The sequence below is a fragment of the Sus scrofa genome, chromosome 7 (genome assembly GCF_054392235.1).
Source record: "Sus scrofa isolate SSC_HxYL_T2T_F1_AM1 chromosome 7, Sscrofa_HxYL_maternal_Yorkshire_Landrace_v2.0, whole genome shotgun sequence".
In the NCBI taxonomy this organism is placed as follows: Eukaryota; Metazoa; Chordata; class Mammalia; order Artiodactyla; family Suidae; genus Sus; species Sus scrofa.
Window position 1 is genome coordinate 47,983,337 of NC_139389.1, and position 22,331 is coordinate 48,005,667.

At 38.6% G+C, this 22,331-nt stretch overlaps 1 protein-coding gene across 1 annotated transcript in view; it reads left to right on the forward strand.

Annotated features, from left to right (window-relative positions):
- Positions 1 to 21,787, forward strand: part of CDC5L (cell division cycle 5 like) — a 45,574-nt gene extending 23,787 nt beyond the window's left edge. Inside the window, exons 12-16 of the mRNA XM_001929597.7 lie at positions 1,628 to 1,708; positions 2,513 to 2,755; positions 5,322 to 5,519; positions 17,962 to 18,174; positions 18,946 to 21,787. Of these exons, the coding sequence (XP_001929632.1) occupies positions 1,628 to 1,708; positions 2,513 to 2,755; positions 5,322 to 5,519; positions 17,962 to 18,174; positions 18,946 to 19,050 (840 nt within the window). The 3' untranslated portion in view covers positions 19,051 to 21,787. The remainder of the gene's footprint in view (positions 1 to 1,627; positions 1,709 to 2,512; positions 2,756 to 5,321; positions 5,520 to 17,961; positions 18,175 to 18,945) is intronic.
- Positions 21,788 to 22,331: the final 544 nt, after the last annotated feature.

A 22,331-nucleotide genomic window follows, 5' to 3' on the forward strand; every position in this document is an offset into this window, starting at 1 on the left:
CTAGTATCTGTGAGGATGACGGTTCAATCCCTGGCCTGGCTCAGTGGGTTGCAGATCTGGCATTGCCGTGGCTGTGGTGTAGGCCTCAGCTGCAGTTCTGATTCGACTCCTAGCCTGTGAGTTTCCTTATACCACAGGTATGGCCATAAAAAGCAATAAAAACACATCTTGGATTGGTTGAGTAAATGGTTTTAGGTCAGTGTATACTAATAAAAAAATGTGGATTCAGAAATGTAGAGTCTGTCAGAATAATATTAGTAACCCTTTTACTAATATATCTTTTTGTTAATTACTTATTTGCACGTTACAACCACATGATGTAAGTAGGATAGGTATTAGCTTCATTTTAGAAATGAGAAAACAGGCTCAATTAATTTTCTCAGATCTCATGGATGGAAAGTGGTGAATCTTGAATTAAAACTGAGATCAGGAGTTCCTGTCGTGGCGCAGCAGAAACGAATCTGACTAGGAACCATGAGGTGCAGGTTCGATCCCTGGCCTCGCTCAGTGGGTTAAGGATCTGTCTGGTATTGCCATGAGCTGTGATGTAGGTTGCAGATGCGGCTCAGATCTGGCATTGCTGTGGCTCTGGCATAGGCTGGCATCAACAGCTCTGATTAGACCCCTAGCCTGGGAACCTCCATATGTCGCAGGTGTGGCCCTAAAAAAAAGGACAAAAAAAAAAAAAAAAAAAACCCACAGAAAACTGAGATCATGTGATCCCCCTTCAGGAATTCTTACTGCAGTCCATTTCAGGATAGTTTTAGAAACTGAGTAATTTCCTGGAATTGGAGTGAGAATGGCATCAATGGGAATCATGTTTTAGAGGGAAACCACATGAATGTGCTTTTTGATGGAGAATATATCATACTTCTTGTGTTTAGTTTTTTAGCTACTTTGAGTTACATTTGCTCTCACAAATGGTTTGAAGTTCATTTTTTTTTTTTCGGTTTGAAGTTCCAATGTGTTAACCTACATTATTCATAAATTAAGGATTAGGAAACACACTCATTAGTTGGCTTTTAAATGAAAAATCAGTAGCTTTTTAGGTGGAAGGAAAGGTGTTGCAGAAGGAATCATTGGAAGTGCTCTCTCTAAGTTTATGTGATGGAGGGAGCTGAGTAAATTTGTTTGTTTTTGTCTTTTTTAGGGCCGCACCTGTGGCATGTGGAGGTTCCCAGGCTAGGGGTCTAAATCAGAGCTGTAGCTGCCAGCCTGCACCACAGCCACAGCAACGCCAGATCCAGGCATCGTCTGCAACCTACACTACAGCTCACAGCAATACCAGATCTTTAACTCACTGAGCGAGACCAGGTATCGAACCTGCATCCTCATGGATGCTAGTCAGATTCATTTCCGCTGAGCCATGACGGGAACTCTGGAGCTGAGTAAATTTGGAGAATGCTTCTAGTAGATGTTGGAAGGTCTTAGTTTCTGCTGTAATGAGAGAATGAATAGACTGATTGATTTCAGAGGCCTTATATTACCTTTCCACAAACTTACACAGATTTCTACAGCTTTAGCTCTTGAAACATAGATGTTCTTAAATACTAAAGTGTTTTCAACTTTACTGAAGTGTGTCAAATAATGTATAGCTGCAAAAATGGATATAAAAATAATTTTTTAGGCCATACGAGAGGCAGAGCGTGTAAAGGAAATGAAACGAATGCACAAAGCTGTCCAGAAAGACCTGCCAAGACCATCAGAAGTAAGTATTAGGATTTCTGGCTTAGGAAGTTTTAAGTTTCTTTTTATGTGATTGATGTTATTTATATTATTCAAAAAGTCTATAAAACAGCATTTCATGTACTTGCTGGAATATAGTAAAAGCAGTTTGCAGATCCAGTCTTTGAAATGCTTCACTGATACAAATACGAATTTTGAAGAAAAAAGAAAATAATTTCTTTTGAAGATGCGAAACTGCTATGGGCATACCTCGGAGATACTGCGAGTTTGGTTCCAGACCATTGCAGTAAAGTGAACGTCATAATAAAGCGAGTCACAGGAGTTTTTTTGGTTCCTAATGCATGTAAAAGTTGTGTTTACAGTATATTATTGTTTTTAAAGTGTGCAATAGTATTTCGTCAAAAAAACCCACAATGTATATACCTTAATTAAAAGCTTTTGTAGCTTTTTAAAAAATGCTAATCATCTAAGCCTTCAGTGAGTCATAATCTTTTTGCAGTAGTAACATTAAAGATCGTGGGTCATAGCTGATCAGAACAAACAGAATAGTAATGAAAAAGTTTGAAATACTGTGCACATTACCAAAATGTGACCTAGAGACATGAAGTGAGCAAATGCTGTGGAGAAATGGTGCCAGTAGACTTGCTCAGTCAATGCAAGGTTGTCACAAACTTTCAATTTGTAAAAAATACACTATCGGCAAAGTACAGTAAAGTGAAGCGCAATTAAACGAGGTGTGCCCGTATTTAATTCATGCTAGAACAGGTAATAACTTCAGTATGTTGCAGTGGTATGTTTGGTAATTGTACTTGTTTTAAAATTTTAGGTCAATGAAACTATTCTAAGACCCTTAAATGTAGAACCACCTCTAACAGATTTACAGAAAAGTGAAGAACTGATCAAAAAAGAAATGATCACAATGCTTCATTATGACCTTCTACATCACCCTTACGAACCATCTGGAAATAAAAAAGGAAAACCTGTAGGATTCGGTACCAATAACGCAGAGCACATTGCCTATCTGGAGCATAACCCTTATGAAAAGTTCTCCAAAGAAGAGCTGAAAAAGGTAGCATTGAACGTATCCTGCCTCAAGACTTAAGTGTTGTTAGAGACCGTGTATCGTGAACAAACAGGAGCATGTTTTCCCGTGTCGGTATCCATTAGCGGCCAAACTGTATGGTTAGGAGGTAAATGTTCATACGAAGTGTTATGCAAAGGACATGCCACCCCCTCCTTCTCCATGTTCAGTGACAGGCCTTCCTCAGATAAACACTGGCTTTGATGGCAGGGTGTTTTTGTTTCATGGGCATACACCTGATAGGCAGTTGCTACAGTTGCCCTTTTTCTGGGTTTAACTCTGCTGTCTCTGAAAAGAATGGAATGCTTTTCGTACTTAAACCTCACTTATTCTAAAAAAGAATACTATGAAAAAAAATGTCAAAGACACATACAGGTTAAACCTTTCACCTATTCAAAGAAAGGAAATATAGTTTACTGAGTTTATTCCCCTGGCATGATTTCCCCCTACCCTTTTGGATAAGGAAATAAATGTTTTGTTTTCTGTATAAAGCCTGTCTTGCCTCTCCCCCCATTTGCGCTTTATTCTTTCTGCTTCAACAGAGCAAAGCTGTGATTGTGACTAGATATCCGTGCAGTGGTACAAGGAAATAGAGTGGGTTTCATGGATGGAAGCAGAGTAGTCATTTACAAGTCTTTTTTCTTTCGTCTTTGGCCCTAAGGGGCCGTGGTGGACCCATCGCCCTTGGAATGAGCTGCACAACTTGGGAGAAAACAAATTGAGCTTCTTTTGTCTTCTTTCCTGCACTTTCCCTCTCTCCTTCTCTCTCTTTCTTACTTTCTTTTTCTTACTGCCTAAGTGATACATGTTTATTGTAGGATTTTTAGAAAATAGAGGAAGGAGGGTTTAGATTTGTGTTTCAGTTTGCCCTTTGTTTCTGAGTGTGGTGGGAAGCTGCCGACTGTGGCAGGCACAGTCGGTCACTGAACTGGGGTGAGATGAGATTATGAACTTGATGCCCGCACAGTTTCCTGTTTTTAGACTGAACTCTGAGGGGAAGATGGAATTTAGGAAATAAATTTATTTCCTAAATTTATTGTATGTTTTGAAACCTGTAATAAAGATCACATGGTTGCTAGTAGAGGTTCTGTAAGGGACAGATTCTAATAAACTTTTTGAAAATAGTAGAGCTTAATTCTAAGTAGAGCTTTGTAATTATTTGAAACCGTTATACAGTAGTTAAATATCCTCCCATGTTTTATTTATCTATTTATATTCCCCTTTGTCCTGAAAAGAATTTTAAGCAGCTATTTACTTGGCAAATTCTTTAAGGACAGTTTAAATAGAACCTAGCTATACTCTCTTCTAATTATTGTAAAAGCTGAATTTGTAAAGTTTTACTATGTGCAGTTTCAGAGTGAGATACCATTACTTTTATAACGAAGTGTCAGATTTTCATTAAGTGTGTTAAAATTGGTTTGTTTCCATTATTTCCCCTAAGAAGTATTGTTTAAAAGTATCTACTTTTTTTATCTTCTATAGACATGATTCTCCATTTTTTTATTTAAGTTTTTTCATATGCTGGTTATTTATCTTGATTTCATATGTTCTGGTCTGTGTTTATTTTCTGATGTTCTTGGAATGATTGAAAGCTTTCTATAAAGCACAGAAAGTAATTGTCAGTTTTTCATGAGCCATGAAGCAAAAGGGCTGGAAAAAGTTCATGTGGTATGCTCACGGAGTCTGTGTGTCTGGGGTTGGGCTCGGCTCTTTGTGTATTCTGTATCACTTAATCCTCCTAACAAACATGTTAGGTATTATCTCCATTTTACAGATGAGAAATGGGCTCAGAGAAGTGCAGCAAGTTCACACGGCTACTTAAGCTGTGATCTGAGCCCGGGCTTGTCCATCTCCCTTCTCCTCATTCTGTCATCTTAAACGGTATCTTTTGGGAGTGTACAGACGCTGGTCGATGATCCATCATTGTTTGATTCTCGCCCCCAGTCTCATTCTCTGGCAGTGTCAGGGAGCATTCTTTCAGATGAGAAAAGAGGCACGTGTCATGGAAACACCGACTTCCCCTTCATGAGCCTGGGAAGTCCCAAGTGTAGCGGGGGGATAGTAAAGTGGAAGGAGCACCCCTGTGCGTTGGTGCCCTTGGGCCTGGACGTGACCCTGGCCTGTCTGCTTACTAGTGCTGTGTTTTTGAGCCCAAAGTTTAATCTCTCTGAGCCTTTGTTTCATCAGCTTTCGAGTGAGGTTAATGTTGACTACTTTGAAAGGGCGGTGTGCTCTTTGGATATAAAGTAAGTAGAACTTTTCCGTCCAGTTCCTGGCACATGGTAGATACCTGAGAAATGGTAGCAAATAATGAGCGCAGGCAAAGGATGTTTCTATTATTGGGGAGAATAAATGGATGCTTGGTTTTTCAGATCTGTGCTGCCTTAGAGACTTCTTCATTTGCTTTGCTTAGGCATCATACCCCTCTTCCAGGTAACAGACAACCAGAGCTCCTGGCCTTTGCCCAGAGGTGGAAACAGTAGTCGTTTAAAGCTTTCTGTTGATGACAAGTATTTCTTGTACTCAGACTTACTGAAATTATTATTGTGAACAGGCCCAGGACGTTCTGGTACAGGAGATGGAAGTGGTAAAACAAGGTATGAGCCATGGAGAACTCTCAAGTGAAGCTTATAACCAGGTGTGGGAAGAATGCTACAGTCAAGTTTTGTATCTTCCTGGGCAGAGCCGCTACACACGGGCCAACCTAGCCAGCAAAAAGGACAGAATCGAGTCCCTGGAAAAGAGGCTTGAGGTTGGTATCCTTTTAAAATTCTAATTTGAATATACTTTGATTGACATGGTGAACCAAATAATACCGCTGGAGACAATTTCAGAAAAATAGATTTCAGGTAACTGTTTCTTTCAAATTTCTTGAGGAACAACTACACTGAAATTTTGGCACCTCCTTGGCCTTCTTCGTTGGTTTTTCAGAATTGCTGGCCTTTGTGATAAAGAGCGCCCTCCAAGTTGATCACAGGTCAACCCGAACTTTTTCGATGTGGGAGCAGGGAGCCAAGAAGTGAACCCTGGTCTCTCAAAACAATGTAGTTCAGGGCTGGGATAGCAGTTTTCGCTAAGGAGGGATTTCAGTGTGCCCAGAGGCTTTCTCTCTGTAGCCAGGGGGGGCACATTACAAAACCTTGGGGCCTTTCTCTTCATCCTCTGAGTTCCAAGTATTTGTTGCAGAGAGAGCACCCAGCTGGATTATCTGGACAATGGCTTCTGTGATTTTTCACGTCGATGAAATGTTGAAACGTACTGGATGGGCGTTTCATGGCATGTGGTTTGTTAATATAGTCTGCATGTTTTGAATTCCAGAATCTGTGTAGGCATTTTGCCAGTGGTATGTAAATTGTGGTACATGGACGGCTAGGCTGCCTCGTGAATTCTTGGTGGTGGTCTTCAGCAGTGTTTCTGAGGCCACGGGGATGGGAAGGAGAGAGGGGTGCTTGAGGCAGTCACGTACAGGCAGTGGCCTCACATTCCTCTTAGGTGATTATCAGTTACTCTTTACAGAGAGTAGATTTGAAAATACTTTTATTTAGGCTTAAAATAAAAAATAGTAAGGTCCCTTGGGGATGATTGGGGCTATGTAGGGTTAGGGAAATGGGCTGGAAAAAGCAGTATCCCTTAATTAACTTCTTAATTTTACTTTTAAGGTCCCAGGTATAGGCACTTGACGGTAATGCCTCTGAACTTCTTTTATCATTTAGTAGGAAATTAGAATTTCTTTCTGAAGTAACTCTCATCTTGGGTGGAATTTCAGCCATCCAGCTGCTCATTGCTCTAGCTGTGTTACAGGCTTCCAGCAGGGTGTGCTGTTGCTCTGTGTTTTAATTCACTGGTACGTTCTGGGAAAGTAAAAAGAACATGAGTGGTTAAATTTAAGTTATATTTTCTGTTGTGTAGGCTTCATTTCTTCTAAGTGGTAGTTAGCAATGTAATTCTGATCTAAGGTCAGCATCATAATTGGTTGGAAGGCTCTTTGGAAAGCTTCCTCGTAACATTTATATATAAATACTTAGGTCTCTCACTTAGTTTGAAAATCTTCTCATTTGAGGTGGGTAAACTTTTTCTTCCTCAAATGGTAAGGACATTTTGTACTGTTTAAAATATAAAAAAGTTTTTCCCTAAATCTCATGTACTTTGTTGAGGCACTAACTTTCATGGCAGCAAATAAATGTGTCACAAAGTGAGTGGGGCCATAAAGTACAGTGATTTTTATTTCTGTGTTGAATTGGTCTTGTGAGTTTTGAAGGGAAAAATACAGCGAGAACCACTGCTGTTCTTTTGGAGATTTATTTGGGTCGTTTATGAGCAACCATTAAAAACATGTGGTTCTCTTTGTTCAGTTCAGTACCAAGAACTGAAATCTTCCGTTGAACTATTTTTGCTGAAGGATTGGTGATTTTGGAAGAATATTCATAAAACAGTCTGAAGTAATTTTTCTTTTCTTGACTCCTGGATAACTTGCCTTATTGTTTACCCAACTAGTTACTTTTAAAGAACATGTAATCAAATCCTTTAATTTGGTAAACTATGCTTATTTCAAATGAAAGTTCATTAAATCTTTAAAAAGAAGAAAAGAGACTCAAAAACCCAAATAAACAAATCCCCCATTTTATTTGTATCCATCCCTAATTCAGAGCTAGGTTTGTCTTAGCCTATTTTAGTTTTTGAAGACAATTCTGCTGGTTTGAAATACATAAATATTTTATTTCAATTGTGGTAATTCTTTCATCATTTCAGTTGATTGCTAAATTATAAACATTATTCAAAGTTTGTTGTGGGAAAGAAACTCCAGTTGTATTATATAAACTCAGGGCTCTCCTTAAATTATCCTTCCACTCTTAGGCTCAGGGAGATATGCCTTGCTGTGCAAGCAGAGTACACCATGCCTGCCAATGTGTTTGAATTTTGCTGCCCTGAACTCTGGAACAGTGAATCTAAATTATGGCCCTATTCACAGTGTTTCAAGCAAGATGAAATCCAGCTTTGTCGTGGTTGGTGTCTCCTAAGTGGATTAAAAAAATATGCCCTGAGGTTTATATTGGAGCTAGTGTTCGAGCCGTAACTCATGATTAATATTTGAAATTTAGAACTTAAATGAAAATCCTTAAGATACCCATTTGAAACTAGTAGAACCATCTCAGATTTTAGGTAGAATGTCGTGGGTGGTACAAGGAGACTCTTGAATAGGATCAGAATGTAGTCACAGGCGCAATGTAAGTGGGAAGAACTTCTGAATTGTAACCAAGTCTGCGCGGTTTATTCTGCTTAGGAGGTGGAATTAGTTTCGGACGTTTGTGTGTAAAGTAAGGCAGGAGCTGCAAACAGAAATGACAATATCAGAAAAGAAAAAGTTATAATAACATAGCATGTTGAGGCCATTTAAATATGGCGGCAAAACCCTGTTAGGAGTTCCTGTCGTGGCGCAGCAGAAACGAATCTGACTGGCATCCATGAGGACGCAGGTTCCCTCCCTGGCCTTGCTCAAGTGGGTTAAGTGGATCTGGCATTGCTGTGAGCTGTGGTGTAGGTTGCAGGTGCAGCTCTGATCCCACCCCTAGCCTGGGAACCTCCATATGCTGCAGGTGTGGCCCTAAAAAGATTAAAAAAGGGGGGGGGGCTTGTTATTTGAATAGCTTCTGAGGGCATTATTGGTGTGTGGTAGGAGGGTAGAGTGATTGCTCTTTATAGTGAAGCCACAAGTTAATTAAAGAAGCTTAATGTCTGTTCAATGTCATGTTTTTAAAAAACGGAAAAAGAGGGATGGCTCTCAGTGTAGAAAAGTTTTCATCAAATGGTTAAAAGTTAAAGAGTACTTCATTTAATCACACCTTCAGTGAGCATTACTAAGCATCTCCTGTGTGCCGGCCCTGTTCTAGGCCCTGGGGATGTAGCAGGGAGCGAGGCAGACCAGCTCGCTAGAGGCTCCTGTGGACTTCATTTATCTGGAGAACGCTTATGTGGGAGAACCTCATTTTCCGATGATGCCAGATAAATGAGTCATTACTGTATTTGGGAAGTGCAAATAGAATTTGAAGTGTTCTAATTTGTTTCCACTTTAAGTGGAAATAGGAAATCGTCTGAAGACATAATTATTTTGAGTGAAATAATTTCCAGTAGGTGCAAAAGTGAAATGAGAAGTCCGAATTTAGGCCTGCCATTAAATTTAATAGTATTTGAAATAGTATCTAAACTGCTGTGTTGAGGAAGTTTGGCTGAAAAGTAGATTTTGTCATGTTAGCTATAAAAATGGAAAGGCTTTCCTTAGAGGTGGAAACTAGGTCCAGAAGTAATACTTCTCCCTCTATGTTACTGGCAGTCAATTTAGTCAAGAAATATTATGTAACATTGACTTCTTGGAAATAAAGTAACTTAACACAGATAACACGTTTAAAATCCTTCCCAGTGTATTTGTAGAACTCTTATGGGGACCCCCTGACTTCACTGAATGGTTATATTTCAGCAAAATTGGCTGTACAATGGCTCCTATTTTCTCAGTGATTTTCATTATAGAGTCAGATATTTTTACCCAGGAAAAAAATTTCCCTTAATACTTTGGAGAGTGAAAACTTAGAGTGAGGATTAAGTTGGTGGGCAGTTGCGGGTGGAGGGATTGTATGTTGTAGTATCTCAGCAGGTTTATGCTTATGTTCCCTTGAGGGTGAGGGGGCGGGGGCGGGGCACTTGGGGTGGTGGCAGGAGAGAAGTAAGTCCCCGGTACTTTGGAATGCTCTCTTTCTCAAGTTCTGTTCTCTGCCATCAACCCTTAAAGGCATTGACAGATTTCTTGGTTGTTTCTAGCAAGAACTCTGGAGCTGGACCAGAGATCTTGTTACAAATGTGTTGCTTCTGTTGTGCCTCAGCGTTGAGTCGAATTTGTTTTATCCAGTTTATGTGTTTCATTTCCTAACTTATGTAGATGTGAGATGCTCTCGGGTTTGCTTTGTTGGTACACTACTGTTCTTGGAAAGGTTTTTAGCAAGGTTTTGCCTTATTGCTCAGCTTCCTTCGCAGGGATACAATCTGATGGTTGCTAACTCTGAAAGGTGCTGAGAGTAGTGACTTAACTGGACCTGCATTCTCATCAATACAGAGCTGGCTCACTGCTGTAACTTAATGCTAGTGAACAGTAAAGAGATTAAAGAAGAGTCACTCATGTTCTCTAGTTGTTTACAAACATTTTGCTGGTTGAACACATCTTTACTGCTGTAAGATCATTTTGTGAAATGATGGACTAGGAAGTGGAGCCACCATTAACTCTGTATTTATTTTAGGTATCCTGAAACCTGTTTTTCCACTGGTATGAGGTTATGTTCTGGGTCCCCAAGCAAGACTTTCAGTGAGGGATGCTCTTAATGTTTCTGAACCTCACTCTAACAGACTTTAACTGAAGACAGCGTTGGAGACCCAAGGATAATGTGTTTATTTTGGAATTACTTATGCTTAGTAACCTTAACAAACTTAGTGAGTTTGAAAGTAACAATTACACTTTTATAAGTCCCATACAGCCCCCTTTTGTAATGACCCGAGGAAACACTTATGGTTCCACTGATTCATCTCCTGGGGACCATCAGTTTTCCATTGGTCTCTGGCCAGTCTTTTTTAGACAGTTTCTCTTCTATGCATTTAAAAAATAACATTTGTAGGTTTTTTTTTTCCTAAAAATAATACTTGTACTTTGTAGAAAATTTTAAATAAAAAGAAAAGCCTGCCATCCAGACATAATCACTTTAAACATCTTGCTGTGTGTATGTATAAGATTAAACATGATAGAAAAAGATTAATATATGTATATCCACATATATCTAAGTGTGGATGAAAGGAGAGAGGTGTTTAAAACTAAATTGGGATCATCATATGCTACTATGTTCATTTAATAGTCTAATGTTATAAGTATCACAAAACAAAACAAAAAAAGGAACCTTATCACTTGCTCTCATTTAAAGTCTGTGGCACAAGATTAGCTTTGGCAAAATCTCCAAATAGTTATAGTTATATTCTTCCCAGTGTCTTAAAAAGTTATGAAATAACCTTTATTCCTTGTAAAAATTTTCTGAGAGATGTTTTTTTCCTGTAGTTTTATAGCTTAAGAATACGAGAATTAGGAATTTAAAAATATGGGCTGGGGAAATTAAAAGCTTTTCTCCAGTGTCAGAAAAAATTCTCAGTGGCTACATACAGGTTAATGTCTCAGTCACGGAAGGAATGATGGGGTGGATCCATTAATTAAGATGTTTACATGTGTCTAGAATAATTTACTTTTCGGTGAACTGTCTGGTGGCATTAAGCCATTTAGCCCCACAGGTTGAATTTCTTCAGAAGTGTTTGCGTTTTAGGGCTGGGTAGGGAGGATACTGGTGGATTAACTGCTCTGTGGACTAACGCATTGGACTTCCAAGTAGGACACAACTGTGTCGCATCATCACTTAGTGACTGTGTGGCCCAGGGCAAGTTCCTTAACTTAGATGATTGTCTGAAACTTGAAACATAGGTCAGTTTAGGAGAGATTTGAGCAATACTTAAGGGCTCAGATTTTATTTAGTATAAATGAATTGCATGTAATTGTGGATTTTAATTTAACATTTCATATATGCATTTTGGTACCACGAAATAATTGACATAAAAAAATTTAATGTCTCCATTGTATTTCATTGTATTAATGTTTCTTGGTTTGTGGTGTATGGTCTTAACAAAATTGTTGTCCTTGAGTAGGTGTTTAATTTGAAATTTAAAAAACCTTTTATTATGGGAATTTTCAAATATATTCAAAAGTAGACCAATGTTATGGATTTTCACATACTATCAGTTAGGACAGTTCACTCATTTCCTCTGAATTCCCCCCCCCCCCACACACACTATTTGAAGCAAATCCAGACCTCATATCTTTAAACACAATTATAATGCCTGAAATTTGTCAGATTGGTCTCCTTACACATTTGTCTGTAGATATATTCTATTTATCTCCTCTTGAATTGAAATTTAGTCTTTCATCTTGGATGTGTCAGTTTTAATTATGTCAGGTGTGTTTCCTACTTTAAATTTCTAATAGTTATAGTGGACTTTATTTAAGATTATTAGAAATTTTGTGCAGATACATATTTACCACAGACTTCCATCATAACCATATTTGGGGGAGTTCCCGCTGTGGCTCAGGGTGTTAATGATCTGGCTTGTCTCTGTGGCATTGTGGATTCAAACCCTGGCCTGGCCCGGTGGGTTAAGTTTCCGCAGCTGTCTGGTAAGTTGCAGGTGAGGCTCAGATTTGATCCCTGGCCCTGGAACTTCCATATGCCATGGGAGTGGCTGAAAGAGAAAAAAACAAACAAACTATATTTGGGAGGCTTGTCTAGTGGCCAGTGAATAAAATGTTTATTCCTAGTTCCATTACTAACTTTGTTAGAATTTTTAAGAAGACTTTTTATCTCTAATGCAGATAAGGATTTGAAAAAAATTTTTTTGACAACTTTTAGTAAGTCAACTATAAATGCAGTGGTTTGAAAATCATTTTTTTTTTTGGAAGAACTTTTTGTAAATTAGCGGTAAGAGGCAGTTGGAAGCTCCTTAAGCCAATACTATTTTGTTCAAAATGAGTTGTCCTTCAGGGTAGTTGCTGACATTTAATTGCATCTTTAAAAAAAGGCTTAGAAATACCAATGTGGTTAAATCAGAGTCTGGTTCCTCTTGATTCTGTATATTTAAACAATAAGTTTTTATTCTCTGTTGGACTTTTTTTTTTTTTGAATAGCTGCACCCATGGCTTATGGAAGTTCCTGGGCCAGGAATTGAATCCAGGCCACACCTGTGACCTAGGTCACAGGCAGTGCCTAGGCAATGCTGCATCCTTTACCCACTGCTCTGGGTCAGGGATCAAACCTACACTTCTGCAGTGACCCAAGCCACTGCAGTCAGGTTCTTAACCCGCTGTGCCACAGTGGGAACTCTGTTAATATTTCTGTGTGTGTATATGAGTGTGGGGCAGGGGAGTTTGAGCTGATTTAAGATAGTTCTTTTCCATATATGCATGCACATTTCATGCTTGGGATTTATTGACTAGAAAATGGCCAGACATTATGGATTAGTTTTTTTCCTCCTGAAGTGTACTGAGCAGTCATTGGTTGAACATTTTACAAAGTGTACAGATATCTTCCTTTATGTTTTAATGATCAGATGGCAGATGTAAGATAAGTAAGCTCAAATTGAATATTAAAAGCTGTATTCTATTTCTCCTTTAAATTTTTAGACTAACTCTACATAGTTATTTGACTAATTTTTTTCTGTTTTATTTTTTGGTATAATTTATTTCCATATTTGCTTGGAATCAGCACAGTATTTGAGCCAGAAGACTTTAAAAAAAGCTTGTGCTAATAAATTAAATAAAGTTGTTGGCATTCAGTAGAAGCTAGCAACTTTGCAGTTTTAAAATCTTTGGTGTTTGGGGAATAATAAATGACTCAGCTGTGTGAGGTGAGGTAATTCCCAGATATAAGGTACCAGTCATATAAATGTGCTTTGATGACTAATTAAACACTTTCTAGGCATAGGTATTATGTTGTCACGCCAAACGGAAATTGAATTTCCACGCAGTGCAGTGTACAGCTAGTTGAATTGTCTTAACTGATGGAAATGCTAATTCGTATGACTAATTTTAAAAAAAGCACTATATGTGTTAATTTGAAGTTTTGTGCTGTTAAGGTTTTTGGAATGTGTATTTGAACCACATGTGATTAGAATATCTAATGTTGGTATTCTTGGAGCATGCCGAATTATAGCGTAAGGAACTTGATGCAACTAACTTATGGATTTAGTTGACTTATTATTGGGAATGAGGAATTTTGGTGGGTCTCGTAAAAGAAAACAGCTGATACCCAGCTTCTGTAATGACAGTGGCTGAAACAGGATTCTCCATCCCGATTGCCTATTAGAATCATCTGGGGGCTTTAAAAATACAGTAATCTGAGACCATTTAAATAAGGGTCTCTGGTGTTACAGCACTGGTAGATTTAAAAAGCTCTAGAGGTAATTCTAAAGCTTAGCTGGGGTTGAAAAGTATTGGCTCAAAAAGATGTGCTCCAGGACCTGTTCCTTGGTGTGGTGCCTCTGGAGGCAAACTGCTCTCCCTTGAAAGAAGGAACAGCTATTTTTCCTTGCTTTGTTCCCAGGCAGGGGTCCACGTTATTTTAAATGAGGGTTTGAAGTGTCATCCTTAGTCCCTTGGTCCATTAGAGAGGGGAGCAAAATGGTTAAACTCTTAGTACCCATAATAGTTGTAATCAGAGCTAACATTTGTTGACTGTGTGTGTTATGCCAGTTACTGGGCAGCTAAGGGCTTCATGTACGTTATTTTATTTAGGCTTCGTAATTTTTAGCAGTGACTTCCATTTCACTGATGGAGAAGCAGCGATGCAGAGCTTAAATAACCTGCATCAACTCAAAAGAGCTGGGCGGCAGTACTGAGTAGAGACTGGCTCAGCCCTCCTCTCTGTGGTGCTGCTGACTTCATCCAGTGTTTCCTGACTCTCAGAAGACATGTCATTGCCGTGGAACTTTGATTTGTTATTAGAGGAAAATGGCTCTTTTGCAAAAGACATTACTTATTCATGGATTTAGTCTGCAAGTAAATTGCAGAGGAATACAAACTTTTTAACTTTTATAAAAGGCTCAAGAATGTTTTTAAAAGAGCTTCATGTAAATTAATTTTATCTCCTTTTCACGTTCTTAAGGCACACATGCAACATGTCCCTTCCCTGCCACCCCCTCTGCCATAGACTTATTTGACTTTGACTTTGGTAAACTAAGCTGGGGATGAATAGATATGAAGTACTGCTGTTCCAGTAGAAGTGTACTTTATATTTTGGGGAACACTATTTTGGCGTTACGTATTCTAAAAAAAAAAAGTTTTGAGATTGACATGCTTGTTTTTAAGTCAGATGTAATGCACTGAAGTAGCTGTTTCAAAGTCGTTATCATGAAAAGCCATATATTTGTTTTGGTGATTGTATTGTTTCTAAATATTTAAAAGACATCCTGTGTACAGTTTTCCTATCAATATCTTGTGTTTGACAATATTTTCTCATGGTACCATTTCTGCTTATCTACCCTCCACCCCCACAGTTAATATTTAAAAAAAAAAAATTTTGGCACGCTGTCTGCTTTGTTACAGTGTGCTCTCAGGTAAGTTGTTATGAATTACAGAGTATCATTTGGGTGTGTATTATCCTGAAACCACTTAGTTTTGATTGCTTATAGAAGTCACTTGATGGAATCAGTTTGCGAGAAGGTGGGGGAAAGGAAGTAGGTGGTGGGGAGGAAGGAACAGATAAACACAAATTAACAGAGATTTAATACATATTTCTAAGGCTTTGACCTCACAAAGTGTTGTGTGTTGGAAACAAGCATTTGCAGATTGTGATGAAGTGATTATATTGTGGGAGGTAGAAAGTACATGCAGAGAAGGCACGGTACTCACGAGTTTCTGTGTCATACACCTGCTCCCTGCTCAGCCGCCTCTCCTCCGACCTCCTAAGCCGGCGCTTTCTCTGCCCTTCTGCATCAGCTCTGGAATTTTGTTGAAATTTTCTGTTTATTTGCCCTCTCCAGTTCCTTTTTGAATTTATACATTTAAAAAAATTCTTTTCATCTAATTTTAGAATGATCTGAGGAGGCAAGCCTACCTGTGCTGAGTATACATATTTACTAGGAAAACTGTCACTTCCTCTTAATGTTATGGTATCCTTTTGCTTCCCCAGATTAAAAAGTTTTGTTGTTGCCAAATGTGATATTGTCTTTCCTTTATGGGATGTATGCCAAATAGAGGATTATAACCTTATAAAAAAAGTCTAGTAATTTTATACTTTGAGAGGGTTATGTTTTCATCATAACTGTTGTACATTAATTGGATATTATTCAGTTATTAAAAATGTGTTTGATGTAGAATATAGAGGTATATTTTGGAAACAGATGGTGAGGATGTGTCACTGCCAGTCCTGAAATTGTTTCAGATTTGTGATAGCAGAAGTTATTTTCAGAGATAAAGATTAGCTTCCCCATACTATGAAATTCAAGCTTGCTTGGAGTTTGAATCGTGGGTGAAGTTATTCTGAGTAATTTTTTGGGGACTAACCTGTAAAAGTGTTCAAGTGCAAGAGAACCCCTTCTTAAGCTTGACTTTCTCTTAAGGTCATTTGAAGTATAAGGAAGTCTAATACTAGTACTTTTTCCCCCCATTATTGGGTTTGTCATAGGATATTGAATATTGTTCCCTGCGCTATACAGTAGGACCTTGTTGTTTATCCATTCTATATATAATAGTTAGCATCTGCTAATCCCGGACTCCCAATCCATCCCTCCCTCTCCTTCCCCTTCCCTTGGCAACCACAAGTCTATTCTCTAGGTCAGTGAGTCTGCTTCGTAATTAAGTTCATTTATGTCATATGTTAGATTCGCAGATATAAGTGATATCATGTGGTGTTTGTCTTTCTCTTTGACTCCACTTAATATGATAATCTCTGTCCATCTGTGTTGCTGCAAAATGGCATTATTTCATTCTTTTTTATGGCCAAGTAGTATTCTCTTGTAGGTAGGTATCACATCTTTATCCATTCCTTTGTCAGTGGACATTGACGTTGTTTCCATGTCTTGGGTATCGTGAATAATGCTGCCGTGAACACAGGGGTGCCTGTATCTTTTTGAATTATACTTTTGTTCAAATGTATACCCAGCAGTGGGATTGCTAGATCATATGGCAACTCTAGTTTTCTAAGGAACCTCCACAGTCTTTTCCATAGTGGTCGTACCAATTTACATTCCCACCAATAGTGTAGGAGGGTTCCCATTTCTCCACACCCTTTCCATCTTTTGCTGTTTGTAGTTTTTTTTTTTTTTTTTAATTGTCTTTTTGCCTTTTCTAGGGCTGTACCCGCAGCATATGGAGGTTCCCAGGCTAGGGGTCGAATCGGAGCTATAGCTGCCAGTCTATGCCAGAGCCACAGCAACTCGGGATCTGATCTGCATCTGCTACCTACACCACAGCTCACGGCAACGCTGGATCCTTAGCCCACTGAGCAAGGCCAGGGATCAAACCCGCAACCTCATGGTTCCTAGTCAGATTCGTTAACCGCTGAGCCACAACGGGGACTCCTGTTTGTAGATTTTTTAAATGATGACCATTCTGACCATTGTGAGGTAGTGTACCTCATTGGGGTTTTGATCTGCATTTCTCTAGTAATTAGTGATGATGAGCATCTTTTCATGTACCCATCAGCCATCTGTATGTTTTCTTCAGAGAAATGTCTATTTAGGTCTTCTGCCCATTTTTTGATTGGGTTGTTTGTTTTTTTGACATTGAGTTGTATGAGTTGTTTATACATTTTGAAAATTATGCCCTTGTTGGTCACTCGTTTGCAAATATTTTTTTCCCAGTCCGTAGGTTGTCTTTTTGTTTTGATTATGGTTTCCACTGTGTAAAAGCTTATGTTTGATTAGGTCTCATTTGTTTATTTTTGTTTTTACTTCTATTGCCTTGGGTGACTGACTTATGAAAACACTGGTACGATTTATGTCAGAGATTATTTTGCCGATGTTCTCTTCTAGGAGTGTTATGGTGTCATATTTAAGTCTTTCAGCCATTTTGAGTTTATTTTTGTGTATAGTGTGAGGGTGTGTTCTAAATTCACTGATTTGCATGTGGCTGTTCAACTTTCCAGACACCACTTGCTGAAGAGAATGTCTTTTCCCATTGCATATTCTTACCTCATTTGTCACAGATTGATTGACCATAGATAGGTATGTGGGTTTATTTCTGGGGTCTCTATTCTGTTCCATTTGATCCGTCTGTCTGTTTTTGTGCCAATAACATGCTGTTTTGATTAGTGTAGCTTTATAACATAGTCTGAAGTCTGGGAGGATTATACCTCCTGCTTTGTTCTTTTTCCTCAAGATTGCTGTGGCAATTCTGGGTCTTTTATGGTTGTGTATAAATTTTAGGATTATTTGTTCTGGTTCTGTGGAAAATGCCATGGGTGATTTGATAGGGATCATATCTAATGTACTTACTGCTTTGAGGCAGTACATGACCATTGGTGCTATTTTAGTCTTATTTTTTTTAAGCTTTATTGAAGTATAGTTGAAGTCTTGTTGTTTAGCCTGCTTTTCCCATGTGTGCTGATGTGATCTCCCCTGAACCCCAGATAAACAGGGGTCACATGACAACAGAAGCCAAGAGAGCTGCAAAGATGGAAAAGAAGATGAAAATTTTGCTTGGGGGCTACCAGTCTCGTGCAATGGGGCTTATGAAACAGTTGAATGACTTATGGGACCAAATTGAGCAGGCTTACTTGGAGTTACGCACTTTTGAAGAACTCAAGAAACATGAAGACTCTGCTATTCCCCGGAGGCTAGAGGTAACATTATTACTTTGCAGCATTGTTTAAGAAGAGAGCTTCAAAGAATTATCAGGGCTTTCCTCTTTTCCCTTCTTGTGTGGGCTTTCTTTTGCAGTTGGTATTATCTGGCGTTTTTTTTTTTTTTTTGATGAGAGCCTAGAGCTTGACATTCTAGTCCAGAATTGCCTGCGTCTGGATGAATAGACCAGGCCAGTTGTGGATACATGAAGGCTTTTCCTTTACTTATTTTTTGTTTTGTTTGTAGATACTCTCTGAAATGCAATAAGTAACCCTTCCGATTTGTCTGCCTAAAACTTAAGTGCATCTCATTCATGTAGGTCCCTCTGAGGTCCATTAAACCAGTGTCTCTTTGTTTTGTAATTTAGGATCCTGGGAATATAGCTGGTCATCCCAAAGCATCAAATTCCTTTGGCCAGATTTGGTTTATTTGCCAAGTGTGCATGGTAGCCCCTGCCCGGATAAAGGGCAGCCAGGGCTTATTTAAGTGCATCTGTGGGTGTTGATAGGACAATAATGGCTTGTTTATTTGAGGTAGTAGTAGAGATTTTACAACAAGATGGTAGCTGTATGACCAAACCAAAGAATGTCCGCAGCACTGGCTCTGCAGAAAAAGTAATTGCAATTTTTGTTTCTCTTCGGGTAATACTTGTCTCTTGGGAATCTTGACCTAACTCAGCTGTTTGTAAGATGGTAAAGAACCATAAGATGTTTTTAATTTTCAGTGTGCTTAAATCTAAAGTAATTATGTAATATTTTTGTTTTTTCAAGTGTCTAAAAGAAGATGTTCAGCGACAACAGGAAAGAGAAAAGGAACTTCAGCATAGATATGCTGATTTGCTGCTGGAGAAAGAGACTCTAAAGGCTAAATTCTGAAGCATAGTTTGTATTCTGTCGCAAGATGAATTAACTGCTAGTGTTCACACCCTGGAAGGCCGAAACTGATGTTTATCTTCCTCGACAAATTTGCCCACAATCGGTGGTTTTTCAGTTATTTTAAATGATATCCATCTCACACATTTATGTATAAAGACTTAACCCCACAGGACATTTTAGGGTTTAAATTATTAAGACGATCATTCTTTCAGCAGTGTCATCTTTGCAAATTTTTTTTAGTTTTGGCCTTTAATTTTAAAAGCCTGATTTTAAAGTGCTGCCTGTGCGTAAACTCTTGAATAAAAACAAAATATAAAAAATTGAGAATGTAGCCTTTTGTTTGAAGTAATTAGATACTTAGAGTGCCCACACACCAGCCAGTATGTACTCTGTGTCTTATTTAGTAAGTAACTCTCGGGTGATGATGATGATGGCGATCCAGAAGCAATCTTTTTGTGGCTTTGATAGTTTTGACCTTTTAAGGGTAGAATGGTCATTTCTCTATACACTGACATGATAGATGGACTTTTTAATGCCTCAGGTTTTTTTTCAGTATAACTCTAGGGAGGTCTCTTCTCTGCCCAGCTATTTGTACAATTTATGGATTAGGACTCAAAATAATTGAATTTTTTCTTGACCTGTTATTTTCTTGTAAATATTTTTTTTTTGACAAAGACATTTTAAAGATTAATTTCAGTAGTACTATCGGATGTTATTAAAGCACGTTGTTCATCTTAACAAATCAGTCGCAAAAGTGTAGAATTTGGGGAGTGGATAGAGGTGGAAAGGTCTAACTTTATAACAATTCCTGTGAAATCATTAGTTGGCTGTAAGTTTTATAAGCCAGTAATGTGTTGGATTCAACAAAAAAAGCTTGCTTAATCTTAGACTTCTAGGGATTAAAGAGAGGGAATGAGGGTTGCATTCATTCATTCATTCATCAGATATTTATTGACTGTTCAGCCAGTGTCTGAGTCCTGGAGATGGAAGAGTGACTAGAATAGGCATGGTTCCTGTTCTGTGGAGTTTACAGTCTATTGGGAATGACAGACAATTAAAATTTAAGGAAGGAGTTCCCACCATGGTGCGGTGGAAACGAATCCGACTAGGAACCATGAGGTTGTGGGTTCGATCCCTGGCCTAGCTCAGTGGGTTAAGGATCCAGTGTTGCCATGAGCTGTGATGTAGGTTGCAGATGCGGATTGGATCCCACGTTGCTGTGGCTGTGGTGTAGACTGGCAGCTGTAGCTCTGATTAGACCCCTAGCCTGGGAACCTCCATTTGCTGCAGATGCGGCCCTAAAAAATAACAAAAGACAAAAAAAAAATTTCAGGGAAGGAGTGACTCTTCTTATGTGCCAGGCACTTATTTAAATTTTGGAGATGAACAGTTATTAAGACAAAGTTCTTGCCCTCATGGAGGTGATGTTCGTGGGAGGAGATACCAAACATAAAAGGAAAAAAAGTGTCAGATCATGAGCTTTAGATCCTATGGAGGGAATTAAAATAGGACAATGGGCAATAGGGACTGGATGATCAGAGAGCCCTCTGAGGAGATAACGTTTAAGATGAGATGTAATTGGCATCTTAGAAGGAGCCACCCCCACCCTTGTGAGGTTAAAGGAAAGAGCAATGCTGGCAGAGTGAAGAACTAGCACAAAGCCCCTTGGGTGTGTTGAGGAGCAGAGAGGACGACTAGAGTGTCAGGAATGGTGTTTACATAAGGCCCGGGTGGGTAGGGCCATATATGAAGCCGTGGTAAGGAATTTGGGCCTTGTTCTAACTATGGTGGAAAAGTATGAGAGGATTCTAAGCAAAAGAATGACATCAGATTCGTCCTGTGACTGTGCTCTACATCTCACCAGGCTGAAGGCAGGGAAGCCAGAAGTCAGTAGGAGCCTGATGCAGTAATCTGGGCAAACAGTAACAGTGACCCAAACCAGGATAGAGCCAGTCCTGATGGAGGCAGGTGGAAGGATTTGAGCAGTAATAATTCTATAGTCTCATCAGGCCATAAATTTATATTTTCCTGGTACTTTTTCCAGAAGTTTTGTGTGGCTTTTCTAGGAAATACTTTGATATCATCTATGAATAATGATAATATTGTTTCTTCTAATAGTTTAATTATTATTGCATGTTTTGTTGGCTGAAATGTTAAATTATGGTGATGGTAGGCATTCTGGTTTTGTTTCTTTTATTGAATATATCTATAGTATTTTACCTTTATGTTGGCTGTGTTGAGTCATATTATTTTTGGTTTTATTGGGTATATCTATAGTTTTTTACCTTTATGTTGGCTGTTTTGAGTCATATTCTTTATCTAAAAAGGAAATATCCCACTATTTTTAGATTTTAAAAATTTGAATTATAAAAGGCTCTGGAATTTTGTCAAATATACTTTTTGGCTATCTGTTAAAAATAATTGTGTATGTATATTTTTTCTTTCATTTGATTTGTTGATGCTTTCATAGACTTTTCCAACATCAAACCATCTTTGAACTCCTGGAATCAGGTCAGTTATTAATTAAAAAACATTTTTTTGTAAAAAATTTACAGTTTACTTGCTTCTTATGTAAACAAATTATATGGTTTAAAAAGAGCTGATCTGGAGTTCCCTGGTGGTGCAGGGCCTGGTGTTGTCACTGCTGTGGCACAGGTTTGATCCCTGGCCTGGGAACTTTTGTATGCAGTGGGCACAGCATAAATAAATAAATAAATAAATAGCTGATCTAATAATATTAATGAAGTCACTTTGTTTTCAAAATTTGAAATAATGCACATACTTATACCCTAAAAAATTACCAAGAATTGGGTCATTTCAAACCTAGCAGTCATACTGCATTGTGAACTGCTCATGACTTTGCCTCATAGCAGTGCCACATTCCTGGTAAACATTGCCCTTCATTGGCATTGTAATGCCCATGGTTCTTTGCCTGAGTGCAGTCTGGTTGGCTGTTTTAACATTCACCTTTATCATATTCTCTTAGAGGTATTCATTAAGTGGTGGTGTTAGGACTAGTGTTCAAAAGCACGTTCAAATCTCAGTGATTTAGGGACAGAAATCAAACGTGATAAAGAGCTAAAGGAAACCAGCACTGTGAGTGAGAGTCTTCTTGGAAACCTTAGAAATTATGATGAGTTAAAAAGCAGTCTCGAGGTTCCTGCCATGGCTCCGTGGGTTAAGAACCCAACATCGTGTCCATGAGGATGCCCGTTTGATCCTTGGCCTCACTCAGTGGGTTAAGGATCTGGTGTTGCTGCAGTTGTGGCATATGTTGCAGA